The sequence below is a fragment of the Fringilla coelebs genome, assembly GCF_963513975.1.
Source record: "Fringilla coelebs genome assembly, chromosome: 10".
NCBI classification, from domain to species: Eukaryota; Metazoa; Chordata; class Aves; order Passeriformes; family Fringillidae; genus Fringilla; species Fringilla coelebs.
This window is the reverse complement of record NC_140036.1, coordinates 5,753,365-5,780,279: the sequence shown is the minus strand read 5'-3', so window position 1 is coordinate 5,780,279 and position 26,915 is coordinate 5,753,365. Positions and strand designations below refer to the sequence as shown.

General features: G+C 51.1%; 1 protein-coding gene across 2 annotated transcripts; it reads right to left on the bottom strand.

Annotated features, from left to right (window-relative positions):
• Positions 1-512: 512 nt before the first annotated feature.
• KY (kyphoscoliosis peptidase) lies at positions 513-18,110 on the bottom strand (the record flags this gene model as incomplete). 2 transcript variants are annotated; one of them, XM_084212320.1, is made up of 12 exons in its annotated part: positions 513-1,423; positions 2,292-2,482; positions 3,427-3,615; positions 7,762-7,879; positions 10,500-10,608; positions 10,956-11,038; positions 12,081-12,131; positions 12,722-12,754; positions 12,881-12,955; positions 14,915-14,945; positions 16,927-17,009; positions 17,978-18,110. In XM_084212320.1, the coding sequence occupies 12 exons, from the start codon at positions 18,108-18,110 to the stop codon at positions 513-515; spliced, it is 2,007 nt and encodes a 668-aa protein (XP_084068446.1). The 2 variants fall into 2 exon arrangements, with proteins under 2 accessions (XP_084068446.1, XP_084068447.1); XM_084212321.1 differs by having other exon boundaries at positions 14,915-14,959; positions 16,947-17,009.
• Positions 18,111-26,915: the final 8,805 nt, after the last annotated feature.

The window sequence follows — 26,915 nt, the reverse complement described above, 5'->3', positions numbered from 1 at the left end:
CTCTTCTCTCTCCTTGGATGTATTTTGCAACTTGGCTACAGTTACAATGAAAGTTGGTTTAAATATCCTGAAGTTCCTCATGTCCAATGTTGCTGCTCAAAACCAGAGTACACTTTCTTCATCCTGCCCCACAACTCGGTGAATTCTTGGAGTAGCCCTCGTAAGACTTTTCTTATGGTCCGTAACTTGGAAACCAGCAATCCTTGCTGGCACAGAATGCCCTGCAGACAGTCAGTTGTTTTCTTCTAAATATTTGTCTGGACAGCGTTACTGAAATGTAGGTGATGGTTTTATCTCATGTCTTCCACTGCTGCTCCTTTTTTTAACAGGATTTTCTGCTTCCTTGACCATCTTTGAGCCTGCAGTCTGGCAAAAGCCTGCAAGTGTTGTCCTGCATTTGTTGAAAGAACAGATTTGGTTGAGAGAATGAGCAGTCTCCTAAAGCTGGGCTGGTTTGGGGCATTTTGGGGAGGTCGGCTCATGCAGGTGAGTGAAAGAACAAGGAGTGGGTGTTACTGGGTCTCAACTTCGTATTTGAGGACGTGCGAGTAGAAGCTGTGGTTGGCGTTCTCGTGCACCATCACAAACACCTCTCTGCACCCCGAGGTGTTGCAGGTTCCCTCCCAGCAGCCCTTGTTCTGGGTCAGAGGGTAGGTGTTCTCAGCCTGGACCAGCACCTTGGCCACGCCGTGCATTTTGAGTTTGAACTGCACGTTGCGGTTGGCCGGCAGCAGGCCCGAGAGCGGCTCCAGGATCTCGTAGTCTTGCAGCCACTTGCTGTAGCTCCGGGGGAAGGCTGGCCACTTCACCTCCGTGTTCAGGCACCTGATGAGGTAGTTGAAGATGTAATCGTAGTTCCCGGGGTCCGACCTCTTCTTGGAGTAGATTTTGAGAACGAAGTTCCCTGCGTGCGGGAGATGGACCTTCAGCTCGATCTGGTTCCTGCGGTGGATCTGCAGCACGTGCCGCCTGCCCATGTCCTCGCTGAGGCTGCCGCTGCCGTCGGTGTGCAGCGAGGTCAGCACGCTGATGTCCTTGCTCAGGGTGAAGGTGAGGGAGCAGCGCCCGTCGTTGGTGTGCAGGACGGGCTCGCCGTGGGACGGCCGCAGGAAGCCCTGGCGCTCGGAGAACCAGCTGGGCCCGACGGGCTGGTGCAGCTCCTTGGGGAAGCGCATGGCCTTGTCCACGGACTCGCACTCCACCACGTACTCCAGCACGCACTTGTAGACGTCATCCGCAGCCTCAGCCTTGGAGGGCTTGGCAAAGATCTCCAGCTTGTGGCTCCCTGTCTTCTGTGGGTAGACATCCAGTTCCATTCCGTGTCTTTTCAAAGTCATCAAACCGTGTTCATCTGTTCCCTTCAGCTTAAACATAAATAATGTGCCAGAACGGCAGTCCACGGATACAGAGGCTTTTCCATTTACTGGGGAATACAAAAGAAAAGAGGCTGCATGGGAGTGTCAGTACAGTTTTTTTAACCCTAATGTACCCCCTGATCTGGGAACGTTAATTTGGCCCGATAAGTTGCTGTTCCTCTAGAAGTAAAACAAAGAGCTGCAACTGGCAGGTCACAGCTTGTCATCTGTCTGCTTAGACCAGTGTCCCTCAGAAAGAATGAGAGTAGCCTTTCTTTGGGAGATGTGCATTTATCCTGTTCTGACACACCCTGACATGCTGTGGTCTGCTAGAGTGTGAAAGCCAGTGTGAAATATAAATGAAAGTACCATCAGGCCAGATTGGATGGGGTTTGGGGCAACCTGCTCTAGTAGAAGGTGTCCCTGCCCATGGTGGGGGGTTGGAATGAGATGGGCTTTAAGGTCCCTTCCAAACCAAACCATTATGGAATTCTGTGATCGTGAAGGGCTGAATTAGAGGTGATTAGACCTGATTGTCAGCCCAGTAGCTGCTCCCAGGAGCTTCAAATTGCAGGAACTCTCCAGTATGTAGATATGAGGTTAATCTACCTCCCTGTGAGCCTGTTCCCAAACAGCTTGAAGTCTTCATTCCATCCTAAAATGTTGATGTCCATAAGTTTTAACTCTGTTTTTAGCATTCACAAATTAGCCATCCAGTTAAATTCCTGCAGCTCTTGAAAAGTCCAAGGGAGGGGGTTTTAAATGTGCACCTTGTTCAGTTGTGGCACCTGAGGGGTTTTATGTTAAAAGAACTGCTGGACTCACTTGGGTTGCTCAGGATTGCCTGGAGAGGTGCACAGTGGTGTGTGTGGGGTGTGGGAGGATGCAGATGTGGGGAGATGCACGAGGGCAGACGCTCCGTGGCCTCCTGGTTACCTGTTCGGAGGATGGGAGTCTCCGGGCGCGCGGCCAGCAGCCCCAGCGTGTAGAAGTTGCTGTTGTGCAGCATGTTGTTCTCAAACTCCTTCAGTGTCAGCGTGGGCTTAAGGAGCTGCCAGTTACTGTTATCTGGGAAGTGATTGTTAATGAACAGGGCCGGGTGAGTCAGAAAGTAAAACTCATTGTACCTGGGAGAAGGGAGAAATTAGGGAAAGTGAGTAATTACAGACTGGGAATTCTTCCCCCGTGCAGTGGTGGTGGTTTCAGCAGGAGGATGTTGGAGTGGTTTGAGCTGCTGAGAAACTGAGATCCGTGGGTTTGAAATTCCCCAGGCAGAGAAGAAACCTGAGCTTTGGTCTTCTGTTTCCAGGGCAAATGCTGAGCTTTGGGATAAACCCTGAGTATTTGCACTATTCCTTTGCACCCACAGGTTCCTGGAAAAAGAGGGAGGCACTGGGTGTTGACTGCAATCAATTCACAAAAGCTGTGACTCAAGTGCCACAGACTATTATTGCCTAAACTGAAGATGTGACAAGCAAACCCAGTTGGTTCTAGCAGTTTGTGACTTGCTGCTCAGGGCAACTACCTCTCTATGCTCCATGCCTTGTACAGACAGCCTGGGTACCTTGCTCATGGCTTTGTGTAGGTACACAGTTTGTGGTAATTGGGAGACAGACTGGCCCAGCCTCATCCCTGATGGGCACAGCTGTGAGCAGCAGGTGAGCAGCACTGACAGCAATGAGCCAGGGAGTGCCCAGGGGCACTGACCAACCACCAAAGGGAGCAGAGGGCACACAGGTGCAAGGCATCAACAGGAGGGGATAAAAGGTTGGGCTAAAGAATAAGGAGGGCAGATGCTTGCAGCCTTCTGAAGTGCTGTGATGTTACTGCGAATGGGCAGATGCCTGAAGCCTGCTGGTGAGGTAAGGTGTTACTGTGTTTGGGTGAGTGCTTGTATGGTGACACTCTGTGTATCGTGGTCCTTTCGACTGCAGCATGTACTGTGACATCTGCTGTGACAGCTTTGGGTCTTCCTGTGGCCCCAAATGTGTCTGTTTGGTTTGCCAATCCCATCAGCTTTCCTTCTGCCTTTGTGGAGGGTTTGTGTACTAAGATAGAGGGAGGTCTTTACCTGTAGGTGAACTTGGTGAAGGAATCATCCACAGAACCGCTCCCCCAGGTGCTGTCCAGTAAATGCCACCTTCCCTCAAGGTAGACAGCGTTCCAGGCATGGTCAGAGTCCCCTGTGAAGGTCTGCCCTGTCTTGTACCCATATCCCTTGGCATGTCCCGAGAGCTTCTTGCACTGAATCCCTGCAAGACTGAAAGGAAATGATAAGCTGCGGCAGGAGAGTTCTGTGTTAAACCTGTCAGGTACTTCTGGGGAAGGAGAAAAGGTGATGATGCCTGAGCTGTTGGGTGAGGCTGTTTGTTTTTGTAGTCTTTGCACAGAGATTCAGAGAGCATCCTGCTGGAGGAAGGGCCTTTTCTCTCCCAGTTTTGCATATTCCCTGTCTTTTTGCCTGATGCACTATCCATTCAGCACTGTTAGAGGATGACAAGATGAAGTGTGCTTAATTGCTCTCTATCTTGTTACTCAGTGGAATCCCTTTGCTGCTGTCCACAATTAGCCCATGTAATTATAAATTAAAAGCACAGGCTGTTCTCTCCCCCTGACAGTGGGCCTGGTGTTTGACACCAGCTAAGGAATCTCAGACCTCACGGGATTGTGGATGCTGATTTAGTTTCCTGAAAGAATGAGCTTGTGCCTGCCCAGGGTAGAAGTGATTAAATAGTCTCTTTCTAAAAACATGATGAATACCTGCGTGGATGTGTAAATAAGATTTAAATAGGCACTGTGTTAATAAGCTCTCTGCTGATGGATTCTAACATTGGCATCTTATTTCACCATTAATCTAAAATTGCTTCACTTGGAGCGTTGTCTTTTGTGTAGGACAGCATTGACATTTTTCTTCTTCATAGAGAAGTGTGTTAAATGGAACAACTACCTTAAGTAATAAAGTGTGCAGGCTTCCAGAGTGAGATTGTCTGCATAATGTGGGTTTAGCTCAGGAGAAAAGTGATATTTATGGAGAAGATAATTAGCATGGTTGTTAAGAAGTCGAGGCCTGATAACAGATACTGGCTGGCAACTGGCAGTGCAGTGGGGCTTGCAGGGAGGGCTGCTTTTCCCAGGGAGAGGATGCTGGTTTCCAGGGGAGGTGGGCACTTCAGCCAAGGAGAGGATGGAGCAGTGATGGCAGGCACTGCCTGTTTCGTGAATATCCAGAACAAACAGGCCAGGCTGGAAGGAATGCCATAGAGAAACCTGGTGCTGCAGGTGGTCTGGAAAGCCCTTGCCAGCCTGCAGGCCCCTGTGAGTGAAGTTCTGCCATGGAGTTGGGCAGTAAATCTGGAACAACTCCACTGACAAGACTGGTGAGAGCTTGGATTTGCATGATGTAACTGAGACCAGGAGCTGGCCGGGGAGCTTTAGTGAAGATTTGATCCTGGGAGTTTCAAGGAGCTAAGTACCAAATTCCCACTAATTTCATGGGGATTGGATCTAATCCTTCCAGGCTTCTCTAGACATTCTTGTTAGCTGGGATATTCAGAGGGGACATTAAGGGACAAGTTCTGCTCTCACGGTGCTCTCAATTACAGTGAACGTTGGCAAAGCAGCAAGAAGAGTTTGTGCTTAGATGTGTTCAAAGTTCTCAAAATAAAGACCAGAGCATTTAAACTGGTCTCTCTAGTAATAGACAAACAAACATCCTGTAAAGGAGCAATTCTGTATTGGTGAAAAGGGTGCTCATGTCAATGACTTCATACAGATAAATTAAGCTGGCAGAGAGAAGATTGGGAAGATCTCCAGGACTGGTTGAAGTGGCAGTGTGAGGCTGAAGATGACCTAGATACAAAATGGACTGGAAGAACTGAATTAAGAAACAGTTGGCAACATTTGCTTGGTGCAGCAAAGAGATTAAACACAAAATTGCTTTTCTGCCTCAAAAACCGTAGGACATGGAAATAGTCTGGCTCTTACTACAGGTGTCACTGGAATTCAATGGCATCTTCTTCCCTTTGATTTTAGGTTGACTTTGATCATTTCTTCTAAAAAAGGAGCAAATCTGGCTTCTCCAGAAGGGAACAGAATGGTTTATGCTTGTGGTAGGTAGGTGTACGCCTCTGTGCCTGAAAAGAGGGAAAGCTACTGCCTGCAGGAAATGGGAGAAGCAAGAGGATGTGAAATCTGGGATATTTACAGGCTGGTTAGGAAGAAGGAGCAGCTAGCTAGCTGATCAGATCCCCTTTAGGCAGTGAGGCCAGCTTCCAGAGCTGCTGAAACCTCTCCTGGGAAAACAATTGTTGTGCCTTCATCACTAACCCTGGTGAGCGAATGTCTCCCTAATTCCAGGCTGTGAGGTTAGCCCTAAATTGGATTCATGAATTTGCAGTGCTTCACTTAGCCAGACTCCTCGAGCTTGCTTGTCAGCTGAGAAGCCAGTTCTTGATAAGTGCTGCAGAAATATTGCTCAGGAGCCTGTGTTTGCATTCGTTGCTATCACACCTGATGTTTGGAAAGTGATGCCTTATGGCCAGCTTCCCACTATCTGTGCCCACCTTTCCTCTGTGACAGGAATCTCAGCTAATGGGAGGGAGTCTGGCTGCCAAAGCTGTGGTCAGAGGTGACAGTGCTGTGTCTGCAATAGGAATTGTTCCCTCTGGCACTGGGACAAGTAGGACTCAATCAATGTCAGCTGTTGCCTTTAGCAGGACTTTTGGGGGGACTCCTGGTGACTGGCAAATGGGTTTGTTTGTTCAAGTTCCCTCACAGGAGCTAGGAAAAAAAGGCAGGTTAAAACACCTTTTCCCCCCAAAACCTGGCTCTGAAAAGCCTTTCTGTAAGATGAGTGCTCTTTGCCTCCTGCCTTTCTGCTTAGACTCAGTGTAAGAGCAGCACAGAGCATGGGGAGAAGGGATGAGGGGATCTCTGTGCAAGAAAGGGGAGTTGTCTTTAAGTACAGTTTTTCACAACAGGAGCTAAACATTTTGCTAATATTTGACAATATAATAGTCCTGATGACTGGAGGTTTCCTGAATCACATAGTGACTAATCAGCCTGGAACTGAGGAATCGAGAGTAAATCAACAGAGCCTTTAAATAGTCAGAGATATCCTTGGAAAGATTAATGCTTTTAATGAACTAAGCATATGCTTTTTAATGAACAGATGCAAACTCCCCCCTTCTGACTGCTAATAACTGTTCCATAGGTTGCAGCTATAAATGCATACTCCACCATCCTATTTCTTTACTCTTTAAAAAACAAGATCCAATGTCATAGAGTGGTTTGGGTTGGAATGGACCAAATGTATATGGTGGGATATGTTGTTGTCTGGAAGCATTTACCACTTCTGCATCTGGCACAGTATGCTGGTTTTTTTTTATTTCTCCTTCTCCCTGTAGATTTTGTCTGTTCCATGGTAAAAACCTTCTCAAATCCCTTTGGATGGTGTGGAAAGCCAATTGTTACTTATATGTGCTATTAATAACTAGTCTGGATTTTTCCAAGGGAATGGAAGCCTCTTCCTGGGAGGGCCATCTTGCAAGCCCACTCTCTTAGGATTACTTTAGGAAGTCCCTTCCAATCTCCTCTCCTGAGTTGTCAGGTCCAGTTTCCTCCTTTTGGGCAACCCTTCTGCCTAAGGCTGATCCCCAAACCTCCAAGCACCTTCACTGCTTTCCTTGCTGTGGATTTTGGGGGTTCTCCTTTCCTTAGGGATTGGGGCTGCCTCTTAGAAATGCCTTTGTGACTGCAAAGCCCTGCTCTGTGGGGAAGTTCAGGTGACTCATCCCCAGTGAAGTCCACGAGATTTTGTTGGGGGAAGAAAGGATTTTAGTCATTAAATGCCAATAGTAGGTGCAAATTGGGAATTGCAGAATTGGTCTCCACAGTGCTGCACCTTGAGATTGGGCACAGAACAGAGGGGAAAGTGCAAGGCAGTGTCCCTGGGGTGCTCCTGGAGGGGACAGGACATCTCCAGAGGGTTTAAGGAAAGTTCCTTCTGGGACTCTGCCTACCTCTTGCAAAGGACCATGTTGGAGACAGCACTCCTTGTTCAAGTCTTGCAATGCTTTTAACCTTCACATCCAGATACCCCAAGGAAAATCCTACTTCTTCTAATCAAATTATCTCCATGTTTTCATCTGCCATTATGTTAATGCAATGCGAAGCTCAGCAGATGGCACCAAGTAAATTATGCTGGGGAGGGGGGTGGAGGGAGTGGAGGAGAGAGCAAAATTGACCTTTCTAGGACTTGCTGTTTTTCCACAGCATGGTTGGAAAGCTAAAGTTCCACGTCCTGCTTAAAGTCACATCAGTCAATGCAAAGGCAGACGGGTTAGGCATGGAGATGACAAGGAATGTTCACTCTCCCTGGCATTGAATGATTCTGAACTTCACTTACCTGCACATATGTTCAAAGAGCTCGGCATAGCCCTCACAAATGCTCTTGCCCATCTGAAGCACGTCTCTGGGCTTGCTCGACAGCTGGCTTTTGTTGTGGTAGCCCACGACGTCGTATTCTGGGGGAAGGAACACAGACAAGGGTTCATCCAACAGCCTGAGGCAAGGGGCTGATGGCAGCAGGAGCAATGATCAGGTTGCTTTTCATTTCTGTGAGCAGAGGGGAACAGGCTGTGGCTGTGCTGGGGAGGGTGGCCTGGACACTGCTGGGGCAGAGGGACAGCTCTGTCCCTCATCACACTTTGCTCTAAGCTTGGGCTGGGGTTCAGCAATTGAATCCAAGCGGGAGGAAAACTCTGATTTTTGGACACAATGAGTGTCCTTGGGAATTGCCCTCAAGTGGAGGATCTACAGTCTGAAGAGTTCCCAGTATAAACCAGAGCACGCTGCATTTGGAGGAGTTGGATTGGTGTTACCTCTAAAGAAACTGCTGAGACTTTTGCATTCTTTACAAGCAATTTGTATTACAACTACTCAAAATGCAGCTTGTTGGCAAACACTTGAAGTGGTTTGTTGCAAGTGAGTCACAGAATTATAGAATGGTTTGGGTTGGAAGGGGCATTAAAAAAGCTAATCTCATTCCAATGCTCTGCCAGGGGCAGGGACACTTTCCATTAGACCAGGTTGCTCCAAGCCCTGTCCAGTCTGGTCATATAAATACCTGGAAGCTCAGGAAATCTTGATTTGCTGGAATGAGTACACAACAGCAGCACAGCAGGACTCCTTCAGACAGAGTTCGCAGAGCTGGTCTGGGGAGGTTAATTCAATACCACCAACCTTGGCCCTGTCCACAACCTCTTTCTTAAAATACAGATGTATTTTTCTGACAAAGCTCTCAGAAATGCTGCATCAGCTGGTTTCCCCTGCCCTCAGTGCTGGGGCAGAGGAAGAAAAGCAGCAGCAGGCTGTGTGTGCTTTGATGAAATGCTGCCCCTGCTTGTCATTGATCCAGGGGCTCGGCTGATGCCCCCTGGGAAAGGCTGGCTGCTCCACCCTGGTGGCTCACTGACCACCTGCAAAGCTCCAGGGCACTTGGAGGGGTGCTGGCTCCGTGGGGCTTTCTATTTGTGCTGCAAATGACAGCTGAAATAATTGTTTCCTTTAGTGCTGATGCTGCATGGGCATAGCAGCCCATCACAGGCAGGAATTGAAGACAGTGGGAAGAGATGACCAGAGAGCAGTGTGCTCACTTAAAATCCATCCAAGAAAGGAGTTTATGTCATCAGTGCAATTCCAGGATAGATACATTGCATTTTTGCCAGCAGATTTAAATTCCCAACTCTGTTTCTTTTCTGTGTGTGTAAATAGGGGTCAGTCTCACAGGAAGGAATGAGACCCAGGGCCAAGGTGATGTAAAAGATCTTGAGGAGATCCCAGCATAGCTCTCAGGGCCAGAGACATCCCCTGAATGTTGAGGAGTATGGACTGACTCCAACCAGGCCTGGCCCAGGTAGTGTGGGCAGAAATGGGTTAACAATGGAAAGACAGAACAGCCAGTGCTGGGTGAGTCAAAGCCTGGCTTCAGGACATGCAGTGAAATCAGTGCTCTCTCTATTTCAGGGCAATACTAAAGCACTTTGGGACTGACCTAACCGTGCTAACCATGTAGCTGCTGATCTCAGTGGGTGTGAGATGAGGCCATTGCTGCCCAAACTGCTCTTCTCTTCTCCATCACTGGCCTGCATTGCAGCAGTGCCCCATCAGGATGTGTAGGAGGTGAGGGAAAGGACAGCTCTGCCTTAAGACTTAATGGGAAATAAACATTTTTGCTTATGTTATGCAAAATGCCATCATGTTGCATATCCAGTTTCCCCCATCAAGGCACTGGGGTGGCAAGAAGCCCCTTTTGATGTGCCAGATGGGAGAGGCAAAAAGTGCTGCCTCCTCCTCCACTTCCCATTTTCTGGTTATTGTGTAACTGCAGCCTTTGGACTGAGAAGGAAAGGGCAGGGGAGCCTGAGTGGGTGCAGCTCTCTGGAGGGTTAAAAAGGTGCAGGCACAGGCAGGAACTGCAATCATACAGGTGCCAGTGTGGGACATGGAGCTGGGCAAGGCAGCTGGCTGGTTCCTGGTGGCACCTGTGTGACACTGGGACCCTCCCAGAGCAAAGGCGGCACCAGCATCAGACTGTGCTGGAGGGGCTGTGTTGGGCTGTGGGGACTTGGCACAGGGATGGAGATCAAACTTAGGATGGTTTCAGTGGGAAGGGACCTTAAAGATCATCTCATTCCAAACTGCCTGCCATGGGCAGGGACACCTTCCACTAGACCAGGTTCTTTCTGAAATCTGGATCATCACCGATTCCCTGTTAATCCCCTCAAAACTGGGCTCTGGTGGTGTGGGGTGGCTCTGAAGGTGACAAGCAGCCCCTGGTGTTGGGCAGCCTGGCTTTTGCTGGGCTCTTGGATGGCAGGGACTTGTCTGGTCACGCCTCTAGTGGAGGTTAATTACAGGTTAATCATGGGCACACAAACCTGGTGGAGCCTGGCAGTGTGAGGAGAGAGACTGGGAAACAAAGGTGGTGAGAGACCCTCTGGATGCATTTCTGGATAAAAACCTCCATAAAGCCTTCATTCCACTCCCCACATGGAAATAACCCACAAGTACTGAGTAAAATGCTACAGCAGTGGGACAGGGGTGACAGCGAGAGCCTTCTCCTCAGCTGGAGCCTCAGCCTACCTATGTGATGGCATATCCACATCCATATGGCTCGAACCTTTTCCAGGTCAGTCCGGGCTTGTTTCAGCAGGGCTTTGACCAGTTCCTCCACACTGTTTGTGACGTTCACCTGTGTGTGGGGAGGGAGCATTGCAAGGTCATGGTGAAGATCTACCCTGTGGTGGATCTCCTGTCCTCCCCATCTCTTGTTCCTCTGAAGCCACTGAGACCCCACCTGCCTCCAGCTTCCTTAAAAACACAGCTGCAGTGCTGGAGGTCCGTGTATTTTGGGTTATAGTTCCCAAAGTGGGATTTCTTTGCTAATGTTTAAAGGGGAAGGGTTTTTCCCTTGTTTGGGAAATTCTAATGCCATTGCCCCATAGCTCAGCCTAAGCTGGTGTTGGTGCTGGGAGCCAGGTTCATGGAATGTTGCTGCAGGGGAGCTGGGAGGAGGGCAGTGGCAAAAGCAAGACTTACTTTTAATGCGTAGGCATCCAGCTTCTTTAATTGCTGCAGATCTACTGGCATGGATTTCAAAGAGGATTTGTCCCATGGATATGCTGGGAAGAAACGAGTTGTCATTGTTTTGGGAAGGGAGGGAGTGTTTTTCCTGGCAGTATGGTGGAACAAGGGGACAGAGCTCCTGCCTGGCCCATGGACACATCCATCAGCAGGTTCTTAGGGAGCAGAGGACATGAGGGCACCCACAGGAGGGCCCTGCCAGCTGCATGGAAAGCAGGAGCCATCCTGTCTAGACTGCTAGGATTTGGGCAGTGCTGGGGCATGAGCTGCCCCTGCAACTTTGGCCCTGCTTAACAGCATGGAAAATCCTGGGATATTGCATGGAGGGGCAGGAGAACAATGCACAAGTGTCAGGGAAAATCTGTACTGTGGAAGCCTTAGGAAACACATGACTTCTTAAAAAAATCCCAGCAATAAAGAACTGGGTTTCTCTAGAGGTGGGGTGTGGTAAAGGGCCACAGTTCTGCAGGAATTCAGGCACAAGAGGAAGGTAACACTGGGAGCAGCTGGACTGAACCCACTATGCCTACCCTCTGCATCTTTGCAGGTTCTGAGCTCCTGGTTTTACTCAGTGTGAACAAAGGGTTAATAACTTGCCCTAATTAACCAGATAACTGATTTTAACAGTCTTGGAATGAGCTGACACTGCTGTCTCCCATCAGTGGGCCATGGGGAATGGATGGACATATCCCTGTGCTGGGCAGGCCCCTGTCTGCCAAAATCAGCATGTAGGCACCTATTTCTTAACAGGCTGGTTTGTTTATCTGTATTTTCCCTGAAAAGAGATGTTACACTGACCTAAAGAGAGAGGAAGCAGATTTGCACATCTAAAGGTTTCCACTCTCCACAGCTCTGAAAATTACTGCTTGCCTTTTTGGTAAGGGGATGGTCTTTTTTAAAAATATGGTTTTTGCCAGGTTCTGTCTGCAGAGGCTCTGTGCAGGAGTGGGATCTACATCCAACAGTCCTGTGCCTGTTTGCCTTCCCTTGGGCAGGGCTGGGCATGTGTGACCTCCCAAAGCCACCCCAAAGATCAGGGGCTTGGGAAGCTGAGCCCTGCTGGTGCTGGGGGGTATTTACCATGGAGGTCCTTTGCTCCTGGTGGCCGTGGGGCCTCAGTCTTCTGGAAACCTGCAAAGCAGAGAAGGGAGGAGGTTGTTGCCCAGAGAAAGAAAAAAGGCAACTAGGGATAAATTATTGTGAGGAGCAGGATTGGGTGGAAAAAGCTGGAACTGAGGCTCTTCTTAGCCCATTTCCTTCCGTTTGGACGTGGATGTCACACCCTGTGGAGTGGCTCCTGCAGAGCCCACATTCCCCAGCAGACAGGCATCTCCTGCTCTAGCCTGGGGGCTGGGGACATCAAACCCCAGCCCACCATGCCAAACCTCTCCAGGTGTGGAAGAAGGGAGTGCTGAGGTCCAGAGCTGTTAGATAACCCCAGTGGGAGCTCTGCAGCAGCTGGGGCATTGCTGAGGGACCCAGGAGTGTCACCACCCACCTTATCCCAGGGCCAGAGGAGGAGGAGGAGGAGACACCTACAGCCCAAGAGCAGAAGGATTTTGCTCCTCAAGGCCCAGTCATGGGCAGGGTCCAGCAGCATGTGCCCTTTAGCAGCCTCCCCATGGGAGGAGGGAGCCTGTCTCCTCCTGGCAGCAGCTTCCCAGGCGAGGGAGAGCTTGGAGACACTTGACAGAGCGGAACTGGATAGAGCAGAACCTCACCTTTGTTGTCATGTCCTCTCAGCCTCTGGGAACCTGCAAGAAGCCAGGCAGGGTTAGTGGGATCCCCTCAGCCTGGGCTGCAGCATCCCCTGGAGCTCCCTGGCTCCAGGGAAGGGAGAATGGGCTGAGCTTCTGCCAGGGTTTAAATCTGGGCTGTACCTTTTCCCAAGGAGAGTCTCTTGATGAGCTGGGGGCTGGTGTCCTCGTGGTGAATCTCCACTGTCACTTGGGTTCCTGCAAGGAACAGTGATAAACCCCCTGAAAAGGGAAAACTAACCAGGATATGTATTGTGCTTCCTGGGAATGCCCTGATGAAGGCAGGAATGATGCATCTGACTCCATGTTCTCAGAAGGCTAATTTATTATGTTTTAATACTATGTTATATTTAAAAAAATACTATACTAACTATACTAAAGAATACAGAAAGGATACTCATAGAATGCTAAAAAGATAATAATGAAAACTCCTGACTCTCTCCAGAGTCTCGACACAGCTTGGCCCTGACTGGCCAAAGAGTGAAAAAACTCACAGCAGAATACAATGGAACAATCACCTGTGGGAAACAATCTCCAAACATATTCCAGAGGGGTAAAACACAAGAGAAGCAAATGGGATAAGAATTGTTCTCCTTTTCTCTGAGGCTTCTCAGCTTCCCAGGAGAAAAATCCTGGGTGAAGAGATTTTTCCAGAGAATGTGCCACAGATATGGAGGAGAGGGCAGGAGTGCCTGCTGAGGCAACTCTTTAATTTTAGACAAAGCAGCAGCTCTGGTGATAGCTAAGGTTTATCACCATAATAAAGAGTTCTTGATGGAGCTACAGCAAGCAGAGAATCAATGACTTGCATTGATTTTTCTTGGAAATTAACAGAGAAAGGCTTGAAGTGATGAAAATGGTTGGACTTGTGATACTAAAATCTCTGGCAAAGGCCATTGCCTGTAAGAGGCAGCATCCTGGAGGAGCCATTTGTGGTCCAGGCATGCCCTGATGCTCCAGAAAAACCTCCCCAGGAAACCTGGACTCTGGTCTTTAAAGTTTCAGAGAGGCAAATACCAGAAAAAGAGTGAGGGAATCTCTTATAAAAACTACCTGAACTTTTTGTCAGGGGCTGCATTTTCTGGCAGGTATTTCAGAAGGGTTTGCAGCTCTTGAGGTTCCCTGGAGGAGCTCCATGTGCTCCTGAGCTTCTCTTTTGGATCAGGCAGAAGTTACTCATGAGACTGAAGGTCAAGATGTTAATGCACCTCGGGGCTGCCATCCAGCCATGCCTCCTACACCTGTACCTCATGACATTTGGCTTTAAAGTCAGCTCTCTGAACTGGCTAATTAGGAGGGAATTTGCATTTTCATCAAAGAATAAGTTTTTCTGAAGCATTTACCCTTAGAAAAGTGAAGTTTCTCCTGTGATTATGCAGAGAGATTTCATGTGCTTTAAGCCCCAAAACCAGCAAACAAGAAAAACTGTATAAGCTGTAAAAATCTAAATCTTAAAGCTTGAGTCCAGTTCTAGGATGGTTGCAGATATCAGGGTGTCAGAACAGAGTTTTTTGCCAGTAAATTCAGAAATAAAATGAAGTTGTTTCTCAAAGAGAAGGCTTGATGCAAATGGTTTGTTTTCCTTAAAGTTTTCATCTTTTCAGGTCCTTTTTATTGCTCAAAATTATTTTTACTTTGCTTTTCTGTGGGTTTTTGTTCCCAACTTTCTAAGTTTCCCCCCATATATTAAAAATCTTTGCTTTCAAGAAACAAACTTACTGGTGATTAATGCCTTCTGCTGATGAGCTTAAAATGCATTTAACAAATGAAAAATGTAATTCCACAGGAATTTTTCAACGTGCTGTATCATTGCTTTAAAAACTGGTGGTATGAAATGGTTGCTGGTGCTTTTATGATATTTTATTTAATTATTCCTGATTGAGATATCCTTCATAAAGAATCAGAGAGTGGTTTGGGTTGGAAGGGACATTAAAGATCCTCTTGCTCCAACTCCCTGCCACTAGACCAGTTTGCTCCAAGCTCAGAGAAGCACTTGCTGCTCTCCTCGTGTTTTGTGGCCAGCAAGTGCTTTGAGGGGCAGCTGTCCCAGGGTGGGATATTTTCTCTCTTTTGGGACGTTCTGAGGTTACTTTATTGGAGAAAAAGCTTGTTGGGAGCTCAGTGAAGCCCTGCTCTGTCTCTTGGCTCCCCACTTACCTTTGTCAGGGCCCGCAGTGATGGGTGGTGTCTGCACACAGGGATCTGTGGGGGCACAAAGGGAAACAGCTCAGTGCCTTGGAGAGAGCCAAACAGTCAGCAAGGATGGGGTTAAATCTGCCCTGCTCAGCAGTCAGGTAAGGAACACTCAGGTAGCTCAGCCCTGTTCTTCAGATTCAAAAGCTCCTGGTGCTGGTGCCTGACCCTCTGCAGAGGGAGGGATGCTCCAGCCCAGCCTGCGCCTGCCCAGGGCAGGGGGCTGGCACCGGGGGAGTTTGGAGAGCTGGGTGGGACACAAGGGCAGTGCTGGGGCTCAGAGGCAAAGTGGGAACTTTGGTGTGGCTGTCAGCAACCACAGCATCCTCACCTCTCCCTTCTGGGAGACCCTGGCTGTCTTGGAGCTGGAGTGCTGGGGCAGAGGGAGCTGCGGGCAGCACTTGATGTGCCCGGGGCTCACACAGGGGAGGCAGCAAAGGCTGTGTCCTGGGGAGGGAGCAGTGCCAGCCCTCGCTCTGGGCTCTGCTGGGTGGTGGCCAGGGCGATCTCTTGCTCTTTTTCAAAGTGTTCTGGGATCCCCATCCCACCTGGAGCCGGGGGGGAGCCTGGATCTCACAGCTTGTCCGAGGCCATTTGTGCCATGTGGCCATGACAAGGACCAGTCCCCAGAGCAACGGGAGTGGGGCCACAGCCTCTTGGACTCAGTGGGGCTGGGCATTATATAAGCTTGCAAATATTGTGGCAGCACCAGAGGTGTCAGAGGCCTCCTAGGGACACTAACATGGCTGGTGAAAGGGCAGCTCATTAACCCTTGTGGTGCCAGAGGAGCCAAACCTCTGCCTGCTCCTCTGGAACCTGAATTGCCCCCTCTCAGGAATTTAAATTGTACTTAAGGTAAACCTGCAAGGGAAGGATTCCCATGTGCATGCTAAATACCCCTGCCAGTAATTCAGGGTGGGAAATGATCAATATCAGCCTCTTACTCACTCGTAGAGGAGGCTGACTCTGCAGCTCTGATTGCAGAACCTCTTGAGCATGACAGAGGGAGAGAAAGCAGGATATTTATCTGCTTCCCGGAGTGGAAGCTTTTGTTATCTGCATTGTAAAAAAAGCCCCAAAGTAGGGCCTTGCCATGAAATATTGTTTGCTCCCAGACTGTGTGCAACCTCCAGCCTCCACTGATTACAGAGGGACTTGGATCAGGGCTCCTGCCAGACATCCTGCTGGGAGCAGCCGTGGCTTTTGCACGCTGCTATTGCTTGACCTGTGGAAGCAAAGTTCCTCCTTGGTGTAACTAAAATCCACTGTCTGCTACCATGAGAATTACCTGTGTCTTGCTCTACCTTTGCCCTTGCCTTTCTCTGCTAAGCCATGGCAGGCTTAGGCTGCCAGGAAAACAAGAGGGATGATCCGAGTCCCTTCCCTGGGAGCTGCTCCAGTTCTGGGGTCACCTCCTCAGATGTTCCTCCTCAACTATTTTAGGGCAGAACCCTGGGAATTGGCAGTGGAACATTGAGAACTAGAATCCACATCATTCCTGGTCAGCAGTCCCACCTGCCTTATGCTCAGTCTCTGAGAGGGGGAGATGAAGAAAGGACTGGTGGAGAGAAGGTTGAAAAGGTTCTTTGCATCCCCCAGACCCTTCTTTAGTCTGTGTGAATGCTGGGGAAGTCTCTGGAAGCTCTAGCTGCAACCTGAGCGATTGGGGGCACTGAATTTCCCCTGCCATCAGCTGGCTGTGAAATGTAAGAGCTCTGTGCACTTGTAATCTGACCGAGCTCCGTGGCAGGAGAATCCCTGCAGAGGGATGGATGTGTGGGAGCTCGGCAGTGCCACCCCCTGCATCCTGTGCATGGGGCACGGGGAGCACGCAGGGAGGGGATGCTTGCCAGGCCCTCTGTGAGCCTCCACTGGAGCCCCTGAGAGTCCTGGAGAGGGATGGGTTGTGTGAAGCACCTTGAGCTCAAGAGGCACAGCTTGGAGCTTTGGGTTGTGTGCTGGGGTTGGTTTCTCACAGAAGGAGAGGGTAACCTACCCTTCAGGTCTGTGCCCTGGGGTGGCTGTGATCTGCTGTTTCCATTGCCATCACCCTTGGAACCTGTAAGACAGAAATGGGAGATTGGAAAGGGTCCTCCTGGACTGAAGTGTTGGTGCTGCCTGAAGGCCAAGCACCCCAAACCCTTTCATGCAACCCATTATTCCAGCTGGTGCCAGGTGTCATCAGGATCCACCTTCTGTCTCATCTGCAGCCTTGGCTTGCAGTTTTTGTTGCTAAAGTATGAAATGCCAGGGGGCAGAAAGTGCAATAGTCCAGGCCTAAGCTGCTTTGGCGGGATTTGCTCTGATTTGAGCAGGTGCTGAATGCTGTGCTTGATGGAGCGTGGACACAACTTTGTGATAGCTCTGCCTATAGTTTAGCCTGGGACTGCTTGTCTGAAAATTCAGCTTCTCTCCCAGGTTTTAGAGCAGGAATACTCGTTCTCCTCCCTTTACTTCTGCAGAGAGGCTCCCCTTGCCATTGCAGAGCACAGCTGGAGCTTTTTGGAAGACCCTCTGCAGGACAGGGAGTTGGGCCAGGGACACTGTCCCAAACTGTAGCTATAAATGGCTCAGGACAGTGAGCGTCGGAGACAAAGCCTGGGCACGCTGCAAGCAAAACACTTCTGCTCCTGTACTCCAGGGCAGCGGCTGCTGGAAACTGCCGAGCCTTCTCCCTGCTCCCATTGCAGAGCCCAGAGAGCCCGTGGGGCGCCTCGGGGCCAGCGCAGGGCACAGCAAGGTGCAAACACAGCCCTGGGATTGCTGTCCCCTGTGTCCCCGCCGCTGCACCCGGGGCTGTGCGCCCTGCAGACGGACAGGCTGCAGCTCGGAGCGTGGCTCCAGCCAGGCTCTGCTGCACCAGCGGAGACACGCTGGGCTTCTACAAAAAACTTGGCGTTTTGGAGTTTGGCATCATGTGTGCAAAGAGGAGAAGGAAGCCCAAATCCTGCTCCAGAGCTGCTGCTTCTCTGCTCCGTGTGCAGCCGCAGCCCTGCCCTCCCTCGCCCGCCGCAGGCGCGATGTTACCTGCGCCTCGGCCGCCTTCCGTCTGCCCCTCTCGCTGCCCTTTCTCCTTGCTCGCTGCCTCCTCAGGGCGCACAATAAGCAGCAGATTGATGGTGACTGCACTGGCATCTGTCTTAAAGTCCATGGTACCCATCAGCGCATGGCCGGGGCGCCGGTGCTGCCGCCGCTGCGCCGAGCAGCCGCGAGTGCTGCCCAGCCCTGGCAAGGCGAGCGCGCTCCCGCCCAGCGCAGCCCCGGCCCTGCCAGCTGCACCATCGGGGCTCTGCCAAAGCCGACCCTAATGAAGAGGTTACAAGTCACCTTTGAAAGGAAATCGCAGGAGGGATCCGTTTCCTAAAGCAGAGGAAGGAGCTGCGTTTCGGGCGGGGGGGGAGGGGGTCTGGTTTCAGAGCGTGCCCCCGGCTCCCTCCCCTCTCTCTGCCCTTTTCAGCTTTAAGCACTTGTCTACACTCAAATCCCCCAGCACCACTGTTCGCTGGGGGGGATTCGCTTCCCGGAGCGGGCACCAATCCTTAAAAGGCTTTCTCTTTGGATCCTGTCCCCCGGCAGAACTCAAAGGATGCTTAGGAGCGTAAATAATAACAAGAACTGCTGCAGGAGGAGGGCAGCGGTGGGGAGAAGGAGCTGGAAAGGAGACGCGAACCTTTCAAGTGGGGAGGATCGGTTTCTGCAGGACTGCCTGTTGTGGAAAGGGACAGCAGAGAAGGGAATTGCAGGCTTCAATCCCGACTGTCCCAAGGGATCCAAAAAACCCCACCTCTCTGCCCCATCAGCCCGACAGCCCGGCTGTCTGGGGTAGCTGGGCACGGCTGATCAAAAAGCAAAGCCCTGCAAATCCCTGGCTTTCTAGTAACTGTCCCAGCCCACCAAACGGGGGACATGAAGGGTTACAGTGCGGGTTAGCCGGGCTCAGCTGGTCCCTGCAGCTCGCAGAAGGGGCTGGCAGGGACACGCGTTCTAATTTTACCACTGGCCCCTGTCCCGGCCGTGCTGCCAGCCCCAGCCTTGGCCGGGGGTCCCGGGGGAGCGACAGCACCTGTGGGCTGAAGGGCTCTCCGGCAGCCTTGGGAAAGGTTGTGGGAGGCACCCGGGGGCAGAGAGGGGGTTCGGGAGCTTGGCAAGGGCAGGGGGCCTTTTTGTGGGTGTTGCTGGTGCTTTTCGGGCAGGAGTGTGAGAGCAGTGGGCTCTTCTGCCTGCAGGTGGGGAAATTTGTTGCCCTGGATCCACGGGCAGGAACTGGTACTACTACCTGGTGTTAGGTTACTGTGTTTAGAGACACGGGTTTTCCCGTGGATCTCTATATAAAACCTGTCCCCTCCCAATCTCCTGTCCCTTTTCTGTTCCTGAGCCCCTTCCAGAGCATGGACAGCTGATATGCCCCCGTGCTCGCCTGCAAATCCAGCCCTAAGCAGCTCCTCAGCATATCCAGAAATAGCGTGTGGCCGCAGGGAGCCTGCATCCATCCAGCTCTGCTGGTGCCCTGTGCTACAGCCCTGAGCCCCCCGTGCCCCCTGGGTGGTGCCACAGCTTTCCTGCCAAGACAGGAGCACCAGGGATGGGATGTGCCTGCAACCCCAGCAACGTGGCCAGAGTCCTGTGCAGGGTGGGTGACAATGTTGTTGGGGCCCAGGATTTGCTCTTTAGTTCATGCATTAGAGGAATTTTTGTTTCAGGGGTCATCTCTGGCTGTGAGGACCTGGCTGGAGGTGGTGAAACCTGGTGAGAAGGAGGAGGACGAGGAGGAAGGAGGGCCAGATGCACGCTGAGCCGTGCCGGACTCTGCCAAGCAGATTTCCAAGCCATCTGGGGCTTGCCCATCTCCATTTCAGGTCCCTGAGATTTATGGCTGGAGTGACTTTCTAATCACAGTTTCACCATCTGCCTGTTGGCCTTTAGCACTCCCCTGTCACCTGTCACTGAGCCCCACAGCTCCTGCCTGGTCCGGAGCACCCTTTCCTCCCCGGCTGCTCACCTGGGGTGCAGCTCCTGTTCCTGGTGTCCCCTCTCCCTCACATCCCAGGTGGCACAGTCTGCTCTCCTGAGCTATTCATGGGCACAGCTGAATCCTAAACCTGGTGTCACCCAGGTCCTGCACCAAAATCTGCTCCAGCCCTCTTCACTCTGCTCCTGCCTCCCATCTGCAGGGATTTCCCTGCCTGTCCTGGCCTCATTGCTCCTCCAGCTCTGCTTTTGTCCTCATTCCTCTCCAGCTCAGTGGTGTGGTGGCTCACATCTGGGGATGTTGGCAAGAGCCAGTTCCAGTGGTGCAGCCTGGGCCATGCTGGGACCTGAGCTGACCTCGCTGTGGATACTCTGGTGGTACCAGCTGAGGAGCTCAGATGTTTCTTCCCTGGCAGCTCCGAGCTGGAGCCTCCACAGCTGAGCACGTGGTGGTGGTTGCTGCCTTGGGGGCTCTGGCATTGCCCTTCCTGCCAGGCTGTACCAATCTCCCAAAACTCCTTTTCTCTCTCTCAGTGATGAGGTGGCTGCTCCCAGCCGGGCTGCCCAGGGGCTGAGCACACCCTGCTTCCCTCCTGCACCAGCCTTGCCTGTGTCCTGTGTCCTGCCTCAAGGTGTTTCCAGCACACTGAAAACATCTCCAGGGAGCTCCTCCTTTCCTAGAAATGCCACTCTTCAGGGTGGTTGGGTTTGAAAGGCTCTTTTGCATTTTCCTTTCTCCTGTTTTATCCTCTCTTTTTTCTGGAGAGGGGAAAGGGAAGGTTTCTGAGGGTGATCTGTGGCATGTACCATGAGGAAGGCACAGGCTGTGCCTCAGGTGGGTGCTGCTGCCTCCCATGCAGCACTGACCCCTCCTGCTCCATGATTTTCCCATGGAAAACAGTAACCTCCTCACTGGCCTGAGATAAAAACATGACCAGCAACATCTGTCCATGGGCCAGGATATTTTTGAAGCTAAAAATATCTACATTTTGAGGAGGGAAAGAAGAAAGCCTTTTATGCCATGTTGATTTTCAAATGAAGGCAATTCATTGGATTTGCTGCAGGATTTCAAAGGCTCACTGAGGACCCAGGGAGAAGAATTAATGGCCAGAAAGCAAAAGCTGCTATCAGAGTGCCATGATTACATGTATTTACCACATGGCTGGCATTTCTCTGGGGGGATCTGGGGGAGAGAGGGAGTGTATGAATGTAGAGCAAGAATTAGGTTATTTGAATCCCATTGGGTGGAAAGGGAAATTGCAGGCTGAGTTCCTGGGAAAGGGTTTTGACTCTTGTGCAGGTGTTTTGCCTTCACAAAGGTCTCTAAAGGCTCTAGCAGAAGGTGTGTTGGGAAGATATTCTACCTCTGCTTGTCAAAGGGAGGCTGCTGGGAATCTTGGTCCTGCCAGGGCCATGGGTGAGGGTGTCCAAATGTTTTTCCAAAACTGCTGTAGATGCCTGCATTGGAAGAGGTGCTAGGGCAGTCCTTCTCCTTGGTGTGGTGACCTGCTCTGGCTGTCCACCTTGGGGCACGTGTTAGACCCTGGTGTTTGGAACCTTCTCTTCTGTCTGGAGAGAAAGCATGGGCCTGTAACCCCACGGAGGCAACACTAAAGTCATCTAAAGGTGAGCTCCCCTTAATGGAATTTGGAACTAACACATCCTGATGACCCCTTTGATCGATGGCTGATACCCATTATTTGAAACTTTTGCCTTTCATTTGGCATTCCTTGTATCACAGCAAAGTGTCCTTGTTTTTGCCAGCTGTGCCAGTGTCACCTCTGAGCTGTGGAGCCTTCCTGCAGGACCAAGGCCAGCCATGCTCCATGTGCAGATGTGCCAGTGGCTCCTGTCCTGTTCTCCATTCCCTCCCTGCCCAAGCTGTCCCAGCCTCAGGCTGGCTTTGTTCACCACCCAGGAGCTGGATGCTTTCACTGCACTTTCCACCCAGACTCCCAAGATCCCTCTCCTCCTCAAAATGTCTCGTTCAGAGCTCATTATCATGTGTGTGTTTGCAGATATATTTGAAGTCTGGGGTTTGTTGTTTTTTTTTTAACCAGCCATTACTTTGCATTTGCAGACATTGAATCTCAGCTCCTGTTTCCTTTCCCAACTGCAAATGCACTGTGGAGGGCTGGGCACATCCATGCTGGATAACACATTACAGCTGCACTCTGGTGAGCTTTAATTTGCTCTCCTGGCCCCCCTGCCCTTTCTCCCTCCCTGCCCTTATTCTCCTGCCGGCGTTTTCCAAGCCAGGCTGCTCAGATGCCTCATTCTGCAGTTCTGCTGTGTCAGCAGCTGTGCTTTATGATTTAAGACGGCAGCAGAACTTTCCACTGAGCTGTAAGCCCATGTATTCAGTTTCCTGGTATCCACACCAGCTAGCTGATGGCAGGGGCAGCCCTGCCAGGGAGGTCAAGGACACGTGTAGATGTCAGGGAGACAATGAGGGCCGGTTCAGAACGGAGGGGATGCTGTGAGCCCTGGGAGGCACAGCGGGAGTGACGCTTTGGAGGGGAATTCTGCCTCCTGCGGGGAAACACCTGTCCGCAGGTGGGCGAGCCTCTGGCAGGAGGTGCTGCATTCTGAGCGGGATTGCTGGGCATAAAAGGCAAGCCTGGCTGCTCCCTGGCTCATAGCACGGCCCAGCACTCCTTCCACGAGGAGCCTGGGGACACCCTGCCTGCAGAGAGCTGCGGGAACAGCTGTGTGAGCAGCGGGGTGTGCTCGGGGCGTGTCGCAGCTCAGTGCTCCAGGAGAGAACTGCAGATATTTCCGCTTGTTTTTTCTACTCTCCCTTTCTTCAGTGACAAAAGACATTGCTGTGACCACTGCTGCTTTGTTCCTCCAAGAGCAAGCTCTGGAAGCAGCTGGGGATTCAACGGGTGTTTTGCTATGGTTTCTTAAAAACAAGAAATACCGGACGGATGCCCCGGGACAGAGACCTGCAGGAGTGGCCGGGTGTCCGCGGGTGGCGCTGGGAGGGAGCCGCTCCTGCCCTGGCAGCGGGATGGGGCTCGGCTCTGCCCTGTGCCCAGCACTGCAGGGACCAAGGAGGGGGCTGCGGGCAGGGCTTCCGTCACCAGAGGCTGCCAGGCTCTCCTGAGCTATCCTGCCTTGCCTGCCCGAGCCTGGATCATTGACCTAAGCCTTCTGCTTGGCTTGGGGTTTGCTGCTGCCCTTTCTGCATGAGGAGAGTAGTCCTGGCCGGGCTGCACGCAGTCATTAGACATTGTAAAATCTTCAAGAACCTCATCATTTGAAGGCAGTGGGGGCCTATGGGACCCTGCAGAGGATTTAGGGGTCTTTTGTTAAGGTGTCCTGATAATTTGCATTATTCATTAGCAGTGCCCTTCCTGTCAAGCACTGCCCACAAAGTTGCCCCCTGACACCAAATGCATCAAGATGGGCAGAGGAAACACATAGGAGAAGAAATGAAGGGGGAGCGGAAAATACACTCTATTTCCTTTTACCAGCATTAAAGGTGAAGGGGGTTTCTTCCCCAGATTGGCTTTCTGGACATATTCCTCCTCCAAAATTCTGGCTTTTGTACTGTGCAAGACTGGGGGAGATTGTATGGCTGTTCTTTCCAAGAATCCCTCAGAATACCCAGGCAGGGCTATTTTTTCCCTAGAAGGCTATTTCTGGTTTATTCAGGAGGGAGTCTTGCCCCTTCTAATTAAACAAGCAGCATGGCATATCCTGGGAGATGCAGAAAGTACTTTTTCTGCATTTTATCAACATCTCTCTGCTGCAGGAATGAGCAAAGCCCTTCTTGGTGACCCGGTGGACAAAGGAGTTATCTCGACTGCCAGCCTGGTGTTCTCTAATACAGTGGCAAAGGTAAATGGAAGGCAAGTTTGGAAAAAATACCTGGAGCTCAGTGTGAGTCGTGGTCTTTGAAGGGAAGTGGACACAGTAGGAATCATCCCTTCTGGAGTGACAGGGAGCCTGGGGGCTGAACCTCCAAACCTTCCCTCCTGAGACACCCTGTGAGTGGGGCTGTTGTTCCTTGGGAGCTTGGCCTGCAGGAGGACAGGCTGCCTGGTTGGGTTTACCTGGGCTAGAGCTGAAGGACCTGAGTGGTCATTTGGGGGCAAGGCCATGGAACAGCCCTCACTGGCGTTATTTCTCCTTAACCCAAGGTGCCAGGATGCTGTGGAGGGAGCTGGATGCTCTCACGGTGATCTTGGACACATGAGCTGTTGGATGAGCTGGGGACACAACGCTGGCAAAAGAAACAAGTTCACCACTGCCTTGGAGAAATGTAGAGGTAACTGGCTCTTGTTTTTGAGAAGCTCAATCCATATTTGCTGCAGGGTCAGGAGTAAGGGTTGAACAGTTGGAATTTGCTGCAAGGCTTCTGTTTGAAGAAGTACCCTGGTGTTTCTTTGGGCACCCCTCTGAGCTGTGGCTACCAAAACACCATCTCAGGTGCTTTTGAGTGAAGAATCTGGTGCTTGTCAGGATGGGATGAGGTGTGACAATGCCAAAGGGAGACATATATATTTAATTCAGGGTGAGTCAGGCTGGGTTTTGCTGCCTTTGGGCATCCTTGGACATGGAACCCTGCTGATTCTGTGTGTCCTCAGGACTGGAGTGACACACAGGAGGTCTGCTGTGTCCCTCACAATGTGTGAAGCTAGTTGGCAGGAAGAATGTGTCCCCAGGGGAGCTGGACTATTTCTTCTGCACATGGCTAAGGCCCTGGAGGTATGGATGAAATCCTCATTTTCTGCATTTCCTGCCTTCCTTGAGGGCCACACCTTCTCTCAGGTTGGCAATTGCTGCCATTCCCACCCAAAATCCCAACACCACAGTGATGTCCTGTTCTCCTGCTGCCCTGCCATGGGGATGCTGGGTGTTTGCTATGGGCTGGAGTATGAAGCACCCACCAGGTTGTGGGAGAAGCCCAAAACACCAAATAATTTTGTACCAGGCAAACCTTCCAAAAATTCTTTTACCAGGTGCCTTCCAAAAAAACTGTCAAAAATACCCTTGCCAGGAATTTTGCCTCCAGCTGGGCAGAGCAATTTGGCTCGTTCCACAGGTCAGAGCCTCTGGGTGTCTGATGTGCTGCTCCTCCAGCAGCCTGGGAGTGCATCAAGAGCAATCAGAGCCCCTCTCAGTTCCTTCTGTTGAACCTGTTCCTTCTGACGGACCTGGCAGTTTGCTGTTGCAACATGGACGTTGCACCCAGCTGGGATCAGCATCCCAGAGTTGCCATGGAGATGCCTGATGGGCATCTCTAACTTTTCAGGAACCTGGCAGGATGCCAGGGCATCCTAAGCAACATTAACAATGTTAAAATACATTCCTTCTGCTCCAGGAGGTGCAAAAACAGTCAGGGAAGACTTCTCCCCCTGGGTAGGAATGAGCTCACCTGTGAAGCTGGGTTGCCTGTCTTCTCCAGTCACTGCTCCCATCTCCATGTGAACTGCTGGAATAGGAGAAAATATTATTGGACTCTTTTCTGGACCAGCTGCCCAGAAACCCCATTATTCTTTTTGCTCTGCATGCACAGTCCCAGGAAGCTGAGTGCTGAAGGGCAGGTCTGTGCTGTGATGTGCACTGTGCTCTCTGTGGAGAAAGGGAAAGTTGTTTTCATAAAGAAATGGGAGAAAAAGAGGAGGAAAGCACAGTCAGCAGCACAGCACATTGGCCTGAGTTACCAGGGCCACGCCGAAAGGGTTAAAGCAGCCCAGGAAGCCTAAGGGGATCCCTCAGGATGCCTCCTGAGCATCTCCAGTAATGAGTTTTCACTCCTGTACTTTCATTATCATCATCCCATTGTTCCCCTTAGCTCTGCAGCACATTATTCCTGTCATTGAGGCAGCTGCAAGGACAGTGCTGTTCCCTCAGCATTCCTCTTGGAAACATGATGGGTTCAGCCTCAGAGCAGGAGTGTGTATTGGCTCTTACCCCAGGAGTGATGCTCTGCTTTGCCTCTCTCTCCCTGGCCCCTTCAGATTGCCCACAGAAGTCCCAGGTTTGCCACAGTGCCCAGCAGAGCCTGGCATTTGGTTCTTTTCTGTCTTTTTAGAAATATTTTCTAACTTCATGGAACTGGTTTCCCAGAGAGGCTGTGGCTGTCCCACCCCTGGAAGTCTTCAAAGCCAGGTTGGACAGTGGTCTATTGGAAGGTGTTCCTGCCCATGGCACCACAAACCATGCCCTGATTCTATGAACATTCATTAGTTCCCTGGAAGTTGGGGAACTGGGGTGGTGGCAGTGACAATCTGGTACTGCATCCACCATATAACACCACTTGGACCTTATCCCTTCTGATTGGTAGAATTGGAGAAAGCTCTTTTTGTTTTTCCCAAGATCCCCCAAAAGTGGAAAAGCAGAAGAGGTAAGGCCATGTCCTCCATGAATCCCGGGGTGCTGTACTTAAGCTTGCATTTTTAAGTACCAGTGTCACCTGGTCTGTCACTCCAGTGCTGGTCTCACAACTGACTTACTGAGGTCGCTGGCTTTATTGTCATCCTCACTTGCACAGCCTGGGCAGAGCCTGCAAGGAAAACATGGCTGTCACTTCTCAGTGCTTGAGTGACTGAGCTGCAGACCTTGAGGGAGTGGTTCTCCCTCAAGCCTGAGTTTGCTTCTTCCGCTGGATAACACAAGGGGGGCAAGGGAACATCCATTGGCGACATGCACATGGCAGCTGCTTCTTCCTCCTCCCTGCCCTTGGCTCAGGGCTGTGTTTGGAGCTGGTGCCTTTGGGCTGAGGGCATGACTTGCCTTCCTGACCTGTGTCCCTTTCTGCTCTAGGCTTATTCCAGCTCAAAAGACCCAACCCCAAAGAGCCAAGGAAATGAGGAGCAGTCTTCATTCAGTGAGGGAATACCCTGGAGAGGCAAAGCATCTTTATCACTCTAAAAGTACTCCTTAAAAAAGCAGCCATACAAAAGGTAAGAGAAGAGCTCCTGGACTTTAGGTGTGGGGGTTGTGCTTTGTGTGTTTGGTGTTTGGACAGCCCAGCTGAGCCTGT